The sequence below is a fragment of the Alosa pseudoharengus genome, unplaced genomic scaffold (assembly GCF_046254945.1).
Source record: "Alosa pseudoharengus isolate Yale_2024_CS ecotype anadromous, Long Island Sound unplaced genomic scaffold, YU_APseudo_1.1 YU_APseudo_1.1_scf_4, whole genome shotgun sequence".
In the NCBI taxonomy this organism is placed as follows: Eukaryota; Metazoa; Chordata; class Actinopteri; order Clupeiformes; family Clupeidae; genus Alosa; species Alosa pseudoharengus.
In genome coordinates, this window is record NW_027468774.1 from 28206295 (window position 1) to 28227513 (window position 21219).

At 39.9% G+C, this 21219-nt stretch overlaps 2 protein-coding genes across 2 annotated transcripts in view; one reads left to right on the forward strand and one right to left on the reverse strand.

Annotated features, from left to right (window-relative positions):
- Window positions 1-1373: 1373 nt before the first annotated feature.
- Window positions 1374-15880, reverse strand: LOC143103132 (adenosine receptor A1-like). Its single transcript, XM_076266933.1, has 2 exons — window positions 15530-15880; window positions 1374-3406 (listed from the first exon to the last, which is right to left on the reverse strand). Exons 1-2 carry the CDS (start codon window positions 15865-15867, stop codon window positions 2749-2751), a joined length of 996 nt encoding a protein of 331 aa, XP_076123048.1. The 5' UTR covers window positions 15868-15880; the 3' UTR covers window positions 1374-2748.
- sult3st1 (sulfotransferase family 3, cytosolic sulfotransferase 1) overlaps window positions 15824-21219 on the forward strand; it is an 87351-nt gene continuing 81955 nt past the window's right edge. The window contains exon 1 of the mRNA XM_076266934.1: window positions 15824-15871. The gene's annotated coding sequence lies outside the window, so the exon portion shown is untranslated. The remainder of the gene's footprint in view (window positions 15872-21219) is intronic.

Below are 21219 nucleotides of genomic sequence, written 5' to 3' on the forward strand. Positions count from 1 at the left end.
GCGCAGAGGTGTCACTGTTTTCAGAGGGGAGGCCCACATTGATGGAGTTTGGGAACCCATGCCCTAGCCACTTGCGGGGCCTATCTTGTATAGCATGTATAGTATATTGTGCATAGTTTGTTGATTACACATGGTGATGGGCTTAGGTGATGTCATCATTGGGTGTCTTAAAGAGCTACCCCATCAATATGTATCGTACAGTTGCAGGATCCAAGTTATGTCAAATACCCATATGATAAATAGATAGATAGATAGATACTTTATTGATCCCCAACGGGAAATTCAAGGTCTCAGTAGCATATAAAAAACTCCACTGCACAATAGACAGTAGAAGATAAAAAATACTAAATACTAAATATACAAAAAAAACCTAAATCAAATATCCACAGTGTGCTTAAGGATGATCAAGCATATGAGGCTCTTGCAATGATAGGGCAGGGACTGAGCCTGACTTTAATGTTGAGACATTGCTCTTACACACACTAGATTACATTGCTGCTCCAATCCGGTCACCAATTCATGCATTGCACAGTCTTGCTGTGCGTGCAATACAATGTAACAATTTGTTTTCCAGCGTTTAGCTAGAGGCTACATGTAGCACAAGACAATAACAATGACTAGCCTCCTGCTAATGCCCCTCATGGCTCGAGAGAAACGCGTTCCTTTAGCAACTCATTCGTACATGTTGTACGGTGGGTGTACGATGAATTATAATTCTAATGGAAAGGACCATTAACATGTTACAAGAGGGTCTGGTGTGTTTTGTTATGACTCACTTCCTGCAACGGTCATTCGTCACTAAAGGACAATTCCGGCGCAAAATGAACCTAGGGGTACACATGTGTACCGAGTTCGATGGGATTTGTTTTCATGCTGGTCGAATGTGACCAGTTTTATTGCAAACCGCTTATTAGCGTTTAACGCTAGCCTTCAGGGCACACGTACAGTAGAAAGAAATCGCTATTTCTATACCACTAACAAGGCTCAAAATAGCACCACACTTACACAGTAGCATAATGAGGGTCTCTACATGTAAACCGAAGCATTGAGAACTTTGTAAGTGTACAGGCAGTTTATTAAAAAGAAACACATTACTCTTTGGTGTTGCTTTAACATTTCGTTACATGTCTATGTATTTATTTGTTAGGCCTAGTTACTCATTTTGGTCTGTATTTAATTTTTCAATAGTTTTAAGTAATAAAAACTCCTTTTTTGAACAACCAAACTCCTGTGTCCTCTTGCCTCACTGCCTTGGTCCCTTACAAGGCAGAAAATCCAAACTTTGCATCAAGGACTGCCAGTGTAAACACAGCCTAATAATCCTACTTCATGCTTACATCTACCTGCTAAAAAAGCCAAAACAGGAGACCAAACAGTAAATACAATTTATTCAACATTGTACTAATGCAAGGCAGGAAAACAGCAATGTCCACAGTTTCACTGGGCCAAGTTGGCATTACTGGCTAACAAATAAATTATAAAAAATAAGGTAACATTATAATGGTCAATTTCTAAACACACCGATCAACATGGCAAAGGTCACATCATACATTGTGCATTTCCAAGACTAAAAACGTATGGGTAAGGCTATTTGCAGCCCTGGTACAATTGGCTGTGTATGCTATTCGTACCCTGGTGCAATTACTGTAAAAGTTAATTCTATTCGTACCCCGGTGCACACAGCAATGTGTTCTATTAATACTCCGTCTTGTACAAATATCAATGTATGCTATTCGTACCCTGGTGCACACAGCAATGTGTTCTAATACCCCGTCTGGTACAAATATCAGTGTATGCTATTTGCACCCCTGTGCATTTACTCTGGCATATTGATCACACAATGTAATAAAAAAAAAGAGCAACATGATTTTGTTACGTGAGAGGGTGTGAATAGCTCAGCTGTGTAATAGACACTCTGAATAAGGTATGCTGTTTGCATCAATGTATAGTTAGAAGTGGGATGCTATTCGTACCCTGGTGTATATAGTAATGTAATGCTATTTACACCCTGGTGCGTGAACTCACTAATTGTTGCAATCAAAACTTCCGTTTGAGAACCGTTTTCTTGTTCAAATTGTGCACCTTCTCTCCAGAGACGTTGGTACTAAAACTTAATTTCAACAGATATTAGTGCCAAAACCTTTCAGAATTCTTAATTGTCTGCTGACGAAAAAACAAATGTCCGCCATGTTTTTTGTGCCTGTGAGCAACGTATTTTTGTTGTTATGTCACAGGGTGTGAATAGCTCAGCTGTGTGGCCAAGGCTATTCGTACCAGGGGTGTAAATAGACACTCCGAAAACTTACCAGTGTTGGGTCAGATTACTTTGAAATGTAATCCATTACTGAGTACAGACTACACACCGATTTTTGTAATCGGTAACGTAATCCATTGGATTACAAAGATAATGTACCGCAATCTGAATACTTTTAGATTACTTCAAAAATACTTTTATTTAAACACTCTAAATAAAAAAGACACTACCAATATTCCTTTTCTTTTTCACTTTAAAGCAACACAATGTAAAAAATAATGGCATCAACATAATTTTGATGCTACACTGATTTATGCACTGAGAATAGCATGTCTGACATTGCCAATGTACACACGGAATGACTTCTATTGCATTATATAATGTTGTTTTCACAGGTAGAAGCATGACCCTTTTTGTCTGTTTCAGATGAATTGATAGAGAGAAAAGTGCATTGGCTGTGACACATGACTGTGTCACTGTGTCTCAATTGATGATTACCCTTGCTCTGTTGATTCAACAGTTTCCCCCTCCTTGTCACAGGTAGTATCCTTGGGGTTGCTGCTTTTATCAAATCCTGGTGTCTGGCTGCTCCTTGGTGCCTCCACTTCCTCTTTGCACAGAAAGACCTTCCTCCATATTGTCTTCAAGGGAGCCCGTATATGCTGGATCTTGAAGGCGTATATGATTGGGTTAATGGCTGAGCTTGCCTGAGAGAGTAGGATTCCCACATAGACTGCCTCAATGGGAACTGCCAACCCATGGAAATCAGCCATGTCCATTAAATGGATTGGGAGCCAACAGACGGCAAACAACACGAGGACCAGAACAAGGGACCTGGTCAGGTTACGCTCCTTGTAGTAGTAGGAGCTGGACACTCCAGTGCTGGTTTTTCTCAGCTGGCGGTGGATGATGGTGAAAATACAACCATAGAGTGTAGTCATAACCAACATGGGGATGAGGAAGCAGATATAAAAGTAAGTAACCAAGTAGGACATGGACATGACATTCAGGAACTGGCAGTGGGTCATGTTCTGAGATGTGCCGTTGTGGTTGTTCCAGCCCATTAAGGGAGTGAAGCCAACTGTTGCAGCTGTGAGCCAGCATGCAGCCACCACCCACCAGGAGCGCTGAATGGTCACTGTGGTTTTGTACCTGTCAGGGACAGACACAAGAGTAGATGTGTAAAGTTGTCACAGATGCAGGACTATATTCTGGCCCCTAGGTGAACTGCTGTCAGTCATTTATTTAGAGCTTGACTGTTTTATTATATCTAAAATTGCATGTGGATAATCCAGAAAAGAGTTATGCCAAGGAGCTAATTGCACTACTTGATACGTTCATTCTAACACAGCCAATAGTATGGCCAACACAATTCCTTGGCCATACAGTACCATCGACCTTGTCATCACACAAGTCTCTCTAAACGTTAAGGATTCGGCCATATCTGATCATATCTGCATGTTCCTTCATGTGTCTATGTCCCCATACATTCACAACAGATCTAGGATGGTAAGAAGGTGGTGAAGAGGAATGATCAAATCATTTGTCAGTATTTGTTGGCAGATGGCGCATCATGAATGGCTGCCTATGGGTACAACACAACACTGGCTGTAGGCTAAAAGTTTAACATGGGCTACACATAGGGGTGTCTCAAGCTTTTTAAAAGTTCTGGGATGAGGGAAGTTTCTCCACCTGGAATTTTTAAGAAATCCTGGCTGCTAAACACACCATTTAACACAGTTTATTACAGTAACAGTGAGCTGCCTTAACGATTACCGCCCTGTTGCTCTCACCTCTGTTGTTATGAAGTGCTTGTTATGAGCGGTTAGTTAAAAATCATATTACATCCTCCCTGCCTTCTACATCCTACATCCTTCTACACCCACTCCTATAGGACAAACAGGTCCACAGATGATTCAATAGCATTTGCTTTGAACACTGTCTCTCACCTGGATAAGAAAAACACCTGTACGGATGCTCTTCATCGACTAAAGCTCCGCTTGTAACACCATAGATCCATCCAGGCTTATCATGAAACTGAGAGACCTGAACATCAGTTACTCCCTGTGCAGTAGTATCCTTTACTTCCTGACTGCCAGAACACAGGCGGTGCGGCTGGGTAACATTATCTCCACTCTAACGCTCAGCACTGGTGCCCTGCTGGAATGTGTATTAAGCCCCCTGCTATACTCATTGTACACTCATGACTGTATGGCAACTCACACCTCAAACACCATCATTAAGTTTGCTGATGACACCACCATAATCGGCTGTATCACAAGTGATGATGAGTCTGCAAGAGCAGAGGTGGCAACCCTGACATCTTGGTGCCAGGACAACAACCTGCTGCTCAATGTCAGCAAAACCAAGGAGCTGATAGTGGACTACAGGTGACTGCAGGAAGAGGAGCACACCTCCATATACATTGGGGGCACAGCAGTGGAGAGAGTCAGCTGCTTCAGATTCCTTGGAACATCAACGAGAATCTGAGCTGGTCACACCATATAGGTATGGTCAGCAAGACAGTGGCTCTTCTTTCTTCGGCGGGTGCGGAAGTTTGGTATGGACGGTGGAATACTGACCAACTTCCACTGCTGTACCATTGGGAGTATCCTGCAACATCACAGCACCTTACCGTAACAGACTTTCCACCAATCAGAGGCATCACTGTGAGATTGTGGATCGTTCAGGATTGTGGGTAATGAAGTTCTTATCCAAGACATTGCGAATAAAAGACATTTATCTCAAAACAAGGTTGGTGCCCTATGAACTTCTGGCGTCTATATGAGCGTATACAATCGCTTACTTCAGCCGTAGTTGGTTTTAAGTCTACAATGTACGGTTACGTTTTTATGGCTTATACCCCAGATTCAGATTCAAGCGAAAACACACAAACTGACACAGAACAACCTTTCAAAAACAGTAACAGACAAGAAACAATACATTCAAGATGTCAGGGGGTTATTGCAGATAGGGAAGAAGTGGTATTCTCTACAGGGAAAGTGCGGTATACTCAATAAAAAGTGCTTAAACAGTGCCATTTAGGTACCGGACGGCTTGGGGGAAGAAACCCCAATTGTCAATGGAGAAATTGTATTGGATTCTTACTTCCGGAATCGGCTGTGGGCGGGACTGTCAAGGTCTGTGGGTCAGAGCTGTGCACCGTACATCTTTCTCATCCTGACTTTCCTGTCTGTCAGGTCACATATATTTACATAGGCCTATAGACAGACTATAACAACTATGTCGGTTTGCTGGTGGTTTTCTCTTGTGTTTTTCTAAGCTGTTTTGCTGGTTGACCAGCTTGTTTGACCACCTTTCAATTATGATGGTAATTTAGCTGGTTTTGCTTGTCGTACCACCTCAAGCTGGTCATTTTAGCTGGAGAAATGGCTGTAGCTTTTACAGTACAGAACATCAAAAGTCCTACAGAATTATACAATATTACTGCACAGTACTGGAGCTAATATTGCATCTTGGGTAATATTTGCAAGGCGGGATTATTGTACAGTAGTTTACGGTACATTTCATGTTTACTGTACAACCAGATTCTATTTGCTGTAACTCTGCTCTCACTCAGGTTCAGGACCAACAAACACGTTACATAAGGTAAGCCACTGTTGAAGTTTCACGCCACAGATACTGTTCACTTAAAGCAAGCACGTAAATCGTCCACAGCTAAACTAAGTTCAGTATCTTTAACATTATCACTTACTTAGCACCAGCCTAAAGAACGCTAGGTCAAGTCAGCAGCAGGTAGCTAGCATTGATACGTGAACATTAAAATGCTTTGACGCATTTAACCAATGTTCATCATTGCCGCTTGCAAATGCTTTCTTTTACATTGCTATTCTTTTGTCATTCGACATTAGGTCGAAAAATTATCGTGCATATGGTTTTTTAGCCAGTGAGAGGAGAGAACAGGCTAGATTAGGCTAATTCGTTAGGCATGGTCGCAGACCTATCCGAAATCTTGTGAAAAAAATGATAACCTACGCTTTATACTTCGATTTTATAAGACAATATTCAATATTTCAAAGAATATAATGTATCTGATTAGGCTAGTATAGTGTATCTGATTAGGCTATTCTCACTAGACGTAATTCAAGTTTATCCACCACCACCACTCAGTGATTTTTGCTGTGACATTAAAACTTGAATTTAATCACACACTGATTTTTTCTTTCTGTGGATTTGTTTTATATTGTTAGTGAGCTTGTGTTGTGACAGTGAAGTTATTGCCCTAATGTGTTCACTTCCTTCGTCTTTGCCTACAGAGTGAAGTTGAAGTTGGACAATCAAGGCAGAGGCACAGGCTCTCTGCAAGGCACAAAGGTATGGCTACCTTTAACTGCAAGTCATGCAGTTATTCAACTTGTACACACATTCATTACACACGCAAAAAGTCATAGGAATCGAGTACTAAAGTGAAAACGTCACGTTGTACTGGCAACCAGATTTTCTGTTCTAAACAACCAAACCAGAGATGGCCTTTTTTTATTGCTTCGCTGTGTTCTTCTTTTAAAACTAGAATGAATCAATTTCAAGAGGTGAAAATCACTAGATCGAAACATGTGGGGGCTTTTATGTATTTTTCCGGGGTATTAAAACGTAACAGTAAATTTGCTTAATATGTTCTGATTACATTATGTTATTACTGTCAACCGGGGTGGCTTTTTGACACTTTTTTAAAAAAAAATTGGAATTTAAGTGTCATATTGTGGATGGTAGGAAGGTAAACTGCCCATACACAGGTTGTAAGAAATACTTTAGGGTTAAGTCAAGTTTCATCTCTCATCTTAGTAGGTGCCACAAATTAATTGACTACGAAACATCCTGTCACAGTACACCTGCTAGCCAACCAGAGGAGCCCTGCATGTCTAATGAAATAGTCAGTGAGGTTTCAGTTGAGGAGGATGTGATGCCTGATGAAGCGCAGTTCTTGAAAAACTTGGCTCTTTTTTACCTGAAAATGCAAGCCAAATTGTTGATCCCAGCTACTACCATTCAAACTATCCTAGAAGAATATCAAGAGGTTCACAATGCTGGCATGACATATCTAATGCCAAAACTTAAAGAAAAAATGACCACGTTGAACCTGTCTAACACTGAAATCAATCAGGTTCTCAATGATGTGTTCAAAGTGGATATTTTTAAACAGTGCCATGAAGGACCTCTTAGATCAGACCAGACTCGAAAAACTTTTTTCAAGAAAGCATTCAATTATGTTGAACCCATGCAGATGTATTTGGGTTTTGACACAGTTGGCATTGAACGGTATTTTCAGTATGTTCCAATCAAGGAGACCCTAAAGGCTCTCCTCACCCAGGAAATCGTCAAAGAGCAGAATAGACAAACCAAGATTAAAGAAGGCCTGATGTCTGATTGTAAGAGTGATGTTTTGGCGGATGTGATAGATGGAAAAGTCATTACAGAGAATGTTTTGCTGAAAAAAGACCCCTCATCCCTGTCTATAGTAAAAAACCCTCTTGGACCTGCTTGTGGAAAGCATAAAATCCTGGCTGTCTATATGACACTTTGTGACATATTACCCCACAATCGATCATGTGTTGATCCAATGCAGGGAGGAAGACTTTCGCTTCTTTGGACAAGCCAAGATTTTCTCTCCTCTTGTTTCTTGTTTCTGAAGGCGAGACACTACAGGTGAATAGGGTCACATTTTTAACAAGCAGATATCACTATGAAACTTCCCCAGTTGATTACATACATTAATATGAGAAGAAAATGTATTACAAGTTTTCTGTAATTTAATGTTTGCATATTCAAATGTAATTTGCATACATTTTAAAACACGAAATCTGACCATTGGATACAGCCAGGTTCAAAATTATGTTTTCATTGAGTTAAGAAATTAGGTGGGGGGAACATTACAGAGGGATTTATTGATATCTACTTTTGTTATCCTGTAAATCAGAACATGCTCAATAGCCTTAATAAATTGATTTTTGCCATATTTTTAGGCATAAAATGTCATGTAAGTCAGGCTAGGAATAATATATCAACAAACCCCTCTGTAAAAGTCTTCTAAATATAGTTAGGCATAAGTCTAGAAAGTTTGGTGTATGTAAGTGCTTCTGAAGTGGAGATTTCGTGCTCAGAGTGGGAGAGGAAAGACAGCCAATAAGATTCTGTTCTCAGCCTAGACTCGCCTTTGAACTTTCGCGATTGGTTGCTGATACATAGGAAGGGTCCATATATGGATTGCATAGCGTGATACAGGAAAAACAGAGCTTTCCAACAGTACTACACATGATATGTTTTGGATCATGGTCAAGGGAGTGCATGAAAGGTTAGAATGCTAACTTTTGCTGAATTTAGGAGAAATATACAGGCGCGAGTAGACACAATATAATGAAATAAACACCTAAATGTGTAAATCGGACTTTTTTGTTGTAGTAGTGTGATAGAATACATGCTAAAGTAACAAATTAGCTCAAAATCTAGAAATTGACCAGTGCATGAAAAAACAATGTTTTCACCTGCTGTGTCTCGCCTTAAAAGACATTTGAAAAAAAAAAGAATTTGGCTTTGAAACAGAAGTTAGTGGCAATCTGAAAGCAGGATTGATAGCAATATCAGGGGACAATCTTGGTTCCCATTGTATTGGAGGATTTACTGAAAATTTCAGTAAAAGTAAGAACTTTTGCCGTTACCGCTCAATTAACAGGGAGGCATTTCAGGGGAATCCTGTAAAGGTAGCCCCCAAAAGGACAGTTGAAAATTACAAGGAAAGTGTTTTGCAGCTGATGGCCAGCCTATTGTCAATGGAATAAAATTTGATTCTATCTTCAACAGCCTCAAACACTTCCATGTGTCTAATCCAGGTCTGCCTCCTTGTTTGGGGCACAATTTATTTGAGGGAGTGGTCTCTTATAATTTGGCACTTTACCAGAGGCGGACAGAGTACACAGCTTCATTACTTGAGTGAAAGTACAGATACCCTTTGCTAAATTTTACTCAAGTACAAGTAAAAAGACAATGACATTGTCTACTTAAGTAAAAGTACTAAAGTACTTGTTTTTAAAAGTACTTGAGTATCAAGAGTACAAGAGTAGCCTACATTTTCTAAATATTGCATTACTACTGCCACAGTGCTTACATTTATGCACAGAAACGTCCAACATGGAGTTATGAAAAATGTTAATACCTTGGAGAATGTAAAAGGAATTGAAAGTAAAATCAAGTCATTTTCATCTTTTTACCATGTTGCCAGGGATGGGCAGTATTTCTAATATATGTATTTAAAATACGTATTTCAAATACAAAATACTATTTTGTAATTGAAACACTTGAAGCAAAAACTATCATTAAATTGAAATAGTCTGGCGAGGTGGGGCCACAGGTTGGCACATTCCCGGGATGGACCTGCTGCGTCTTCATCCATTATTTCGTCCATGGTTTCGTCTCTTATCTAAATCTGACCATGGAGTTGACTTTGGCGGAAAGCTGAAGGTAATTGCTGATAGGCTGTCCCAATCAGTGGCGCCTGCACAATCCAATCACGTTTGAGAGGGAAACAACAAATTTTCTTTTTTCCTTTTTTTTTAGAAGTAACGGGTACTCACGGTTATGGATAGAAATGTAGTGGAGTAAGGAGTACAATATTTGCCTCTCAAATGTACTGAAGTAAAGTCATGAGTACTCCCCAAAAATTATACTCGAGTAAAGTACAGATCCCTCAAAATTGTACTCAAGTACTGTACTCAAGTAAATGTACTCCGTTACTGTCCGGCTCTGCACTTTACATTAAACATCTAGTAAAAGTAGAGAAACACTTTACATATCGCCAGTTGAAGGGGTCCATTTTACAATTTTTATCATGCTGGGAATGATGCAAGCAACAGGCCATGTGTGGTGAAAGAGGAAAAATAGAAGCTGGGGGGGCATGCAGCCCAAAACTGGTGCCTTGTACGCTTGCTTGCCTCTTTACGTTGGAGATCGAATTAAGAATCCAATAGACAGGTAAGTGTGGCAATTGTGCTTAAAGTTAAGAGAAATTGTTGAGCTGATTTGTGCAGCAAAAATTAGCCATGACCAAATTGCACACCTAAAGGTATTAACTGAAGAATACATTCACATTAGACACAATTTGTTTCCTGACTGCCCGCTAAAAGCTAAGCATCACTATTTGTTGCACTACTCAGACCTCACTCTCCATTTTGGTCCTCTCATCCGCTTGTAGACGCTTCGATTCGAGATTAAACACTGCTATTTTAAAAGATGTGCAAGGATGCTGCACAATTTTAAAGACTTGTGCAGCTCTTTGGCTGAAAGGCATCAGTTATTGCAGTCGTATCTTGGCACAGGGCAGCTGTTTTCTCCGGATGTTCAGGTGGTTGGTCCAGCGACCAGGTTTGAGGATAAACTTTACTGTCCTTTGATTCAGGAAGCATTTGAAGGGGTATCAATCCTCAAAAAAGAGACAACAGAGATATCTTCTGTTGTCTACAAAAGCATCAAATACAGTAAGGGCCTAGTTGTGGCAGTTTTTACATGATGATGATGGCATCCTGTTTGGCAAAATTCTGCTAATTTTGCTTAATCAGAACAGAGTTTATCTGATGGTGGAGAAGTGTGAATCTGTCTTTCTCGTTGATGTTGGACTTCACTGGCTGAATGAGCAGGGGGCGTACATGTGTGTGGACATTGACCATTTGATCATTACCCCTTATCTACTGTATCTATCACGTTGGCGATGTTTCAGTGGTTGCGCTCCATCACTCCATTGTGAGGCCAAGCACCGAGCACTGATATTTGATAAGGCATAGGTCCTGGAAACCATCACACAGATAAGGGATGGCTTAAGTCTCATAAGAGGAGAGCAAATGAGTAAAAAACATTTTTTACCACCTTACACAAAAGTTTCTGTTTCCAGCCCATTTCCAGCCTGACTAACATTCCTACATTTTCTGATTTGTGTGTGTGTGTTTTTCCAGATTTCAATAGGGCAGACTCTATCTATGATGCAGTCAATGCTGTCCTTCCAAGACTAGATGAGGAGCGGCTACAAAAGCTAGTTGTCCACTACGTTTGGTCGTAGTTGTTGGAATTGAGGAAATAGGAGATCTTCGGTATGTGAAGGAGGACGACATCAGTGATTTCCTAATGCCCTGTCAGTGTCGAAAGGTCATTGACACTTTCCAAAGGAGAGGTTAGTACAACTTAATTTATTAATTCAGGTATATTTCCTTTGTTGTAGTTTTACACCCATGTAATATCTAGAAATTCTTCTAAAAAATATTTTTCCATACGCACATAAAGCCACGCTCACAACCCCACAGCCACAAACACTATCCCAACGTAGATACTTCATTAATTTAACAACACTACACACACTGTCCGAGAAAAAGACACCAAACATTTACAAACGCAAACGTACATTCACACCAGAAACACACACTTCAGATACACATGTATGCAACATCCTCTAACATTACTTCCAATTCTTAAACTTGTTTTTCTCTCCACAGATTGTACCACATAGCCACTTCCCAGTCTAGTAGTACAGCTACTGTACACTACACCCCCTGCAACACTGACGGCAACATCATCTCTCTCTGGTGACACTACCATGTCTTCTCCCTACACTCTCCCGTCATCTCAGTGGCTCAAGGATTTCTAAATCCCTTGGGAAAAAATGCCTTTTGGACTCAGGCAGTCCATGGACAGAGGACTACGGGCAGCCCAGTCTGACAGACTCAAGATGATAAGAATAACTGTTGATGCAATTAGATGTCACTGCATAAACCCAAGTAGGTCACAGTGTGCTGAGATAGCCAGGGATGTTGTCGCTCAGTACCCCAAAACATTTGGGGATGTTACAGATGATGGAGATGTGTTAGGTTGTGGCTACACCTCCCTACTCAATCAAATAAAAACACGTGTTGAACACCTAAACCAGAACAACACCCTCTCGAAAGTTCGACAACCAAAAAGAAAAGATGCTGAAAGCACCTTTCCAAGAAACAGCTTCAACCAGCAGGATAGTTATGGTTGCGTAAATTGGCAGCCTAAATACCTTCCAGAGGGTGAAACCCCAGATTCCCTAGAAGTTAAGAGGCAAATGTTAATTCATCTTTTCACCACTGAAGGGCCAAGAAGAGTTGATACAGGATGTGTGGATGAGCTCATGGCCCTCACATATTGGAAGCAGTGTGACTTCATCAATTCTAGCCCGCCTCCAGAAGTGCCCATGATCAGTGGAGTGGCCCTTACTGTTTGAAACGCGATGGCTCTGCGCTCATTTTGAGACCCTAACAGGGATCGACCTTCTCAGCAGACTATCAGAGGCATTCCAAATTCTCATTGGCTGCTGAAGTCCACAACGCCTAGCGTCATTTTACTAGTGTCAGTGGGAAGGCACAAAAAATTAATTGGAATTGCTTGTATAGAGTAGTTTGAGTTTTAACTTTGAATTAAAGTACTGTAGATTTGGACATAGTGTTTCTTTTTCAGGCCAATCACTGGTGACATCTAGAAAATGGATGTTGTTTGCTGCAGCATTTTCAACACTTCACAACTTACTACGTGCTGAACATGCAGTACCAAGAGGATGCAGCATGCATCTTAGAGCTTGTACAAAGGTTGGTTATTTTCTCTATTTTCAGTATTCTAATATCAACTATGAGTAGAATAAGTGACACAAGCACATTTTATATCAGATACATATTGAACATTTTCATTGTCTTTACTAACTGATTATTGCATAGTAGGCCCATTCATTGCACATTTTGGGAACTGCCTCAGGACCACCCAGATTAAGTCATGCACCAATGGTGCAAACAACACTATGAGAACAGCGTTTCCAACTGGAAATTAAAAGTTTATCTTCAATTACAGATTCATGGTGAGAATTAATCCAGAGGAAGGAAAGAAGTGCTCGGCCAGACAGGGTGTGGGTAAGAAGACTAGTTCAGGAAACTAGTTCAGAAGAAAGCTGTCCCTATCAGCCCCCATGTAAACAACTTTATCCGGTCCCTTTTAGACTTCGAGTGGCAGACCTCCAACTAAAGTATGGTAAACAGACCTTGTTGAATTGCTGGATGCATCTCTCTTGTTAAAGGCATACGTTTTATTTTCAGGTAAAGGCATATGCCTTATTTTTCTCCTGTTCCACTCATTGTTGGCATTGCCTTTGATTCTTCAAACACTTGTGCCTTTCTTTTGCCACCTTTGTGTTATGACCACATTCATAGTTTCCCTACCTTTTATCATTCGTGTGTGTGTGTGTGAGAGAGAGAGAGTAAGTTTTATACTACCTGTTACATTTAGATTGTAACTCTTGAATAAATTGAATAAAAATTAAGTTATGTTTTATGGATACCAAATATTTTCAATAAATGTATTTTTATGAAAACTTTTCAGATCTGTTCATTTTAATTTTCCACTTAACTGTTAAGCTTGTTTACCAATATTGTTATCTTTAGGGTTTATTTTTGAATTCACAAATATAAATTGTTACTGAATATGTACAGAGATTTTAGTAACAATAATCATTGCATGAATATTAAAAAAAAAAAAAAAGCTTATTCATCAACTTACGGTACATTACTGCCTTAATGAGATACAGTAATACAAAGTTAAAGTGAACTACTGTAACCCATAATTACAGTAACATACACTGTATACAGTAAGCTTCAGTGATCCATCCTTACATTTCAGAAACACAGTAAGTTACAGTACAGTGTTCCTACAGTAACCTGTGATTACAGTAAACTGTGATATGTTGTATTACAGTACTGTGTTGTACATAACAATACAGTAAAGTTCTGGCAACTGTGCTGCCTGTACTTTACTGTCATTTTTACAGGATGTTTCTTAGTGTGTTGCTGGTCTTACATTTCTAGTTTAACTGGACATTCCAGCTTATGTTGGTCATTCTAGCAAACCAGCATGTCCGTCTTACACCAACAATGTCAAGCTTGGCAGGCTGGTCACCAGCATGACCATCTTACACCAGCTGTATCCCACATGACAGGCTGGTCACACCAGCATGACCAGCTTTCTCAGAAGGTCATGCCAGAATGTCCACCTGGTGGCCCAACCAGCTACACCAGCAAGAGCTGTAAGAAAACCAGCAAAGGTCAGCTAAAACCAGCTACCGCTGGTTTTTAGCTGTCTTTTCCAGCAGGGCAGTAGTGCATTTTGACCAATATAGTAATTGAAAAAAAAAATCAGCAGACATTTGTACAAAATCAGTTGCATGGATGTAGCCTTCTAAAGCATTGCTATTTGTTCAAGATGGAGAGAAACTGCTTTAATGATGGGCACACGTGATAAGATGATATGGAGTTTGAACACACAGTTTCGAGAACTTCAATTGTGTTCGCCCAAAGCGTTGCCCCATGATTACAGAAGTACAACAACTGGCCTATGTAGTATCAGCCCATGTTATTGCACAGAAGTAAATGTTTTATAGATTTACCAGCTCCGACAACATCATTAGAAGGCAGCCAGCTGCAGTAACTTCTGGTGAGATTACAACCAGTCAACAAGACAAGACACGCATGCCAGCATCGTTCAACAAGCACATTTATCAAAGTAAAGTGGGCTACAATTTCATTCACAAGCAAAGCAAATAGTTCCAAATCAAGCATAGTTGGAAAAACCTATAGCATTCATTTAGGTTGTCGGCTGAGCCGAGTGGACATTTAAATAAAGCAATTGTTTTTACGCTAAATTATATGTATGGTAAAGTTATAAAGCAATGCAAAACAGAAGCAGCAGCTGGCAATGGAAGTCAAATAATTTATGCGCCGGTTGCTATCAGAACTGATTTTCGTTCCAGCAATCTAGTGTGCATAATACTGTATATTAGAAAGTGTTAGTGCTTCTTAAACAAACAAAAAACACACTCTATAATTGTGTAGGCCTGAGTTTAAAAATATGTTCCATCTAACACAAAATAGCCTATACACTGTAGGGTGCCGGACCTGCCATTTCAGCGCATTTGCGCTACATAATTAGTTTCGTTTGAACCTGTCATTGCGCATACAAAGAGTCTGGCGACTTCTTCCTCATTATTTAAATAAGTTGTAAATTGCACTTGAAAAAGTAAGTCACTTCTAATTTCTTGGTGAATAGCCTACTCGATTTAAAAGTGTCGACTATCGGTGACGAAAATAGCAGAATTAGACACACAAATTAGGTTAGAAAAAGTATAAGAAACCTAGTGATAACAGAAGCCTAGTGATAGCCTAACAGTAGCCTACATAAATTAACTTGATGTGCCTTGCCTTGCCAGTGTTAGCCTACCTGAGGGGGATGATGACACGCAGGAAACGATCAACAGTCAGTGCCAGCTGGAAGAACACAGACACCCGAGTCACAATCAGTATCATACAGGTCAATGTGAGGCAGCTGTAGAAACTCATCTGGACACGGCTATCTGCTACAACCCGCAGTGGCACCGCCACGGCCCCCACCAAGACGTCGGCTATGGCCAGAGAGATGATGAAGCAGAAGGTGGCCTGACGCCGCATGGCCCCACATTTCCATACTGCCCAGATCACCGGCAGGTTACCAAGACAACATGCCACAGCGATCAAGACCTCCAGTACTGTGAAGAGCACCTCAGCAATGTGGTGTGCCATTTAGGTAGGTGAAAGAATCTATCTAAACTGACGTAGCCTAACCAGGAAATTCATGAGGTCTCAAAATAGGCCCGTACGTCATTCACCATAGCCTACCTACACATCAAAATGTCGGAATGCAAATCAGATAAGCACAGAGACAGAGTAAACAACATGGCCAAAATATACTAGCCGAGGGGTCTCCAACCTTTTTGGGAATGAGGGCTACCTGAATGACCCGAAATCATATGGGCTACTCATTTTAAACAAACAGGCCCTCACCCCATTGCGAGGGTAATCCTCCTAAATAATAGGCCTTTTTCTACATTTAAATTATCAATAGGCCTATGTAGGCTTAGTATGTAGGCTAATACATGCAAATGTATTTTCATCTGATTCTTCAATAGCCTACTTCAATACAGTTGCACCACTTACCAACATTTTTGTTCAGTTTGTTCATTTCAAAGTTTGCATGGGGAATTTAATCTATTTGTTTTTTTTAACAAATAAAAACAATCTTTTTATGCAATTAATAACTTAGGTTACAATTTTTAGCATTAGCCTATACCCATCATTAAGAGTTCAGAGGCTGTTTAAGTTCTGATTTCAGTGGACAATTCGGTTTTACATTTCAATAGCAATCACAGAGTCCACCCTAACTTATGAAGACGCCTTTTATAGTTATTGCACATCTGAAATCTATTATATATATATATTGACGTCTATTTGGTTGAAACCACTATTTTCGACTAGAATATTGCTGTTATATATTAATTTATAAGCCTATATTATCCTATTATAGGCTTTTAAAAATGTGCATTATGCATTTTTATTTACTAACTTAACCCATCATCTATAAGATGATAAATACATAATCTAATACATTAAAATACATATGCTTTTGTAAATAAACAAGTCAAATAAGGGTGCAATGCAATTTGTTATTCAGGAATAATAAAGAATGTGTCACAAATGTCATTGGTGGTTCTGTTTGAATTTCCATAGTCAAGTAGCCTAAAGGCCCATTCACACCTAGAACGATAACAATAACTATAACCATAACTAAAAAAGCATTCACACTGAACAACAATAAACAAAGTCTCTCCTTGTGTTAATGAATGTGACAGTTAAAATTTGATGGGTTCTGATTGGTTATTAGCTTTTTATCATTCTGAAAATCTCTTTGAAAGTGATCCCCTACAATATCATTCTTCGTGTCGTTATCGTTATAGTTTATGTGTGAACGTCGTCATTCATATTAAGAAGAACAATATTTATTTATAGTTATCGTTATCGTTCTTGCTGTGAATGGGTCTTAAAGAAGCCCTGTGCAGGTCTGGTTATTCCTTCGCTGTTTCTGGGTTTTCGCCTGGTTTGGGCTCACATTTTTCACGACATAGCTCCCCCTGCAGCTTAGGTAGCAAATGACTGCTACGCTAAACCCCCACTAGCTAGCGAGCTAGCCATCAAGAAACCAAGCTAAACACATACAGGGCTCACAATAAAACGGTCGAGCAAACACATTGTTGAAGAGACTAAAACGTTCAAAAACGAAGTTCACCCAAGGGTAGGCTACTTACAATTTCAACAGCAACAAAGCCAAGTCGGAGTCCGTTTTGCAGTCTTCTTAGAAATTACAATCTGACTACATTTTTGAGGCGCGATTGGATACCTCCGCTGAGTCACATGCGGATGTGTTCGGACCGCGAGCAGAAAGTTGCATATTCATTTTTTCCGTGGAGAAGCACTAGGGGGAGACGAAGCACCCACCAAACAACCCAAAAAGTGTTAAGTAGAACCATCAGAACGACTCTCAACCTGCATAATTAAGGTCATTTTTGCTAAAATTGTTGCATAGGGCTTCTTTAATAGTCAAGTTATTGGAGTTTAGCCGAAACGTCTGCTAAATACATCAACCACCATAGCACAATCAATTCAGACACCTGCATGTATGATGTAACGTGCCCTAACAATGTTAAATGATAATGGGTAAAACTTTATTTGGGTATATAAGTCCAGCAGAGTAGAGTACTCTGGGGCTAGTAATATTCACATTTCCCTGTCTAGCTTTGCATAGTTTCTGACATCAACCTCTCTCAACTAACCCACAAAACACATAGTTTTGTTTCGCACCTGGAGTGTTTGTAGAAGCATCAGAGACCCAAATGGAATTACAAAAGCACAGAAAAAGTGAGTTTTGCATAATATGTTCCCTTTAATGTCACACAGTCTGTCCACAAAGGAAATCAGGTCACAGTAGGTCACAGCACGTGCCCCAGTGGTGCACTGTTGTACCCCAGTAAAATCTCAAGTCTAGGTAAATTATTAACTGGCTAAATTGCTTGCGGAATACTTGTCACACAGATATTTCTCACAGCCTATCACATGAACGAGTGGAATCTAAGCTTTCCAATGATATTAGTGTAAAGTTACTCTGATAAATGGTTCGCGAGACAATTAACATTGAATTTGCATGGAATTAAATTCTGCACACAGCTCTGCACACCCATTACTCGCAGTGAAATATCTCACAAACTCTTCTCTCAACACATGACAGACTGTATATCACAATAAACAACAGACCATACCAGTTTTGAAACTGCAATTGCAGTTTTGTAATTTGCTTAGCCGTGGAGGTATGGTATCCCACCATCATGGTTGTTATTGCCAGATTCCAGACAATCCCACCTGCACAGATATTAATATATAATTCTTCTGACATGCTTCCTATTGACATTAATGCAAAAAAAGTGAAGGGGAAAAGGCATGAGACACAGATATATAGGCTGACATAAGACATATGGGGCGTGCCATGACAAAATGAGTCCAGTTTTTTTTTTTGGCCTCTTCAATAAGTCATCATAAATAGGCTATCCACTCGTAATTGTTCTGAAGAACATTTCTATTTTAGCCAAGATATTTAAGAGGAGAAACACCAACCTAAACATACAGTAGTTGCTGACCAGATTCCTCATGGAGATTGCACCCGATTGGTCTGATTCTATATGTTTTGGAGTTGGTCATTCCTATGTTCCCCGGGTCCTATGTTCCCCACTTGGGGTTAGGGTTAGGCTATGGTTTTTTTTTTTTTTTTTTAAATACAACGTGGGTACAACGTGGGTACAACGTGGGTACAATAGGTGTGCTCCCTTCAGTAGTTGATCGAACATTATAGGCTAGCTAAGTTATAGTTAACTATGAATGCCTCACGAAACTGTGCTTTATGATTGTTGGCTTCTGATGGTATCTTGCTAATTCACTGAACTGCATTAGGTGACACAAATGGTATTGCCTTTTTCTTATAACTCCTTGTCTGAGCGACTACCAGGCCTATGGTTTTTAAAAGTCAGATGTTCCCTGACAAAGACATTCGAAAATCAAGAATGTTTATTGACTTGAAAAATACACTAATTTTTGCAAACTCCCTTCATTCAACCCTTAAAGACATCGCGGTCTGGTGCGCTATGTAGATCGTTTCTCATACCATTTAATTTCTCAGAATGTAGGTCTACTAGGCCTACAATAACGTCATCACCAAATACATCTTTTATTTTTAGTTGATCAACCACAAAGAGTAGCATAGGCCTACTGTGCACAGTGCACTGACGACTGTAGCAGCCCAAGGTAACCAGTTGTTGTAGATGAGAGGCAACCCCTTGTTTCAGATAGCCTGGACAACATGGGGTGTTGCTTATGTTATTAATTAATGGTAGCCTACAATAGTTAATTGATTCACGTAACATATTAGTTGATTCAAAGAGTAGGGAATCAGGATGGAGAGAGTCACGCGTGTGTTGCTTTTGCGTGATCGAATCCAGTTTAATGCTAGTTTTCAAAACATATATTTTTTTACATGTCTTTTGTCCGAGTGGCTGTAATGTAGCCGAGCGCTCATGGCGTATGAAAAGCGACTTCAAACCGCCTAAAACAACTTGTTTGTGAATGTCTGACAACTGCTGCAGCGCATGCACGCGCAGGGAAACCAGTAGGTGGAGAAACCAGAAGACACACAACACAGGAACGATTTTAAGGCTATTTCGCATAGGCTACTCAATGGTGCTATTTCACACGCATTATAGCGACCCCCACTCACCGGGGTTAGGTGGAAGGTGTTAATAGACGATTGGCGTAGCCTAGAGTGGACTAGGGCTGTCAAAATTGCTCAAAAATGACGTTCGAATATCCCCTCTAAAATAAACACATGTATTCGAATATATTGGAATATCTAGGCTATATTATTTGCGCATTATGTCAGTGACGCGCATCATGTCATCTGTTTTTAACTTTTTGTATGGTTATTGCTTGACAGGGGGGATCCCAAGCAGCTTTCAGCCATGGCATTTCCTAATTCACCCGACACTGATATTCAAAATGTTGAAACTATTTCAGCATAGCCTATAAGCAGTTTAATTGGGGGCCAAGCAGCGAAGCTGCGAAGGCACCCATTGTGTTTGTACGTTTTCTTCCCTATTATTGGGGGCCAAGCAGCGAAGCTGCGCGGCAACCCATAGTGTTTGTACCTTTTCTTATTATTAGGGGTCCGAGCAGCGTAGCTGCAGGACCCCTATTGTTTCTGTACCGTTCATTTTTTTGCCAAAATTCTGTAAAAGTCATACTGCAGCCTAAACCGTAACTCCAAAACTCTTGAAATTTTCAGGTATGGTTACCAGTACCCCCCTCTACCCATAACCCAAAATTTGGGGTACTGCACCCAAAGGTGGCGCTATTGGAAAAAAAAGTTAATTATGCTTATTTCTCCTTACCAGATTCACCTAGACTCAAAATTCTTTCAGAATATTAATCTCTAAACTCAGATGCATCTTTTTGGCCCTGGTCTTATGGTCTACAAATGTTTACTTTTGCCACAATTCCATGGAAAAGCCAAACATTATAAAAAGTTTCACACTCTTCAAAAATAATTGAATCTTCACCAAAATTCTCACAGACAATGTTTAGACCAAGCCTCACAAAAGTTATCAAAATAATTTGGATATGTTGTTCCATTTCAGAGATATAGGCCAATAAAGTTCGACCACTCAGCCCATTTATCCTATATCACCTATATTCCTATATGAGTATTTTTTTTTCCTTGGGATAACAAGCATACAATCATCATTGGGTGGTTACCATTAACAGTGCACATTTTCAGATCTGTACTCTTTTTTATAAAGCCCTTAATTCTATTGTCAAATGTATGCTAGGAATTTTCTTGATGTTGTGCGTTTGCCAACACACATTTTCATCATGTGAATGTGACTACCCAATATGTAGGATTGTCAGTGGCTCAGTGGGATAATGCCTAGTGCTGGTGTTTGTTAGGTTGAGAGTTCGAATCCCCGTTAGAACTTTAGGATCAAGCTGCACATGCTATTG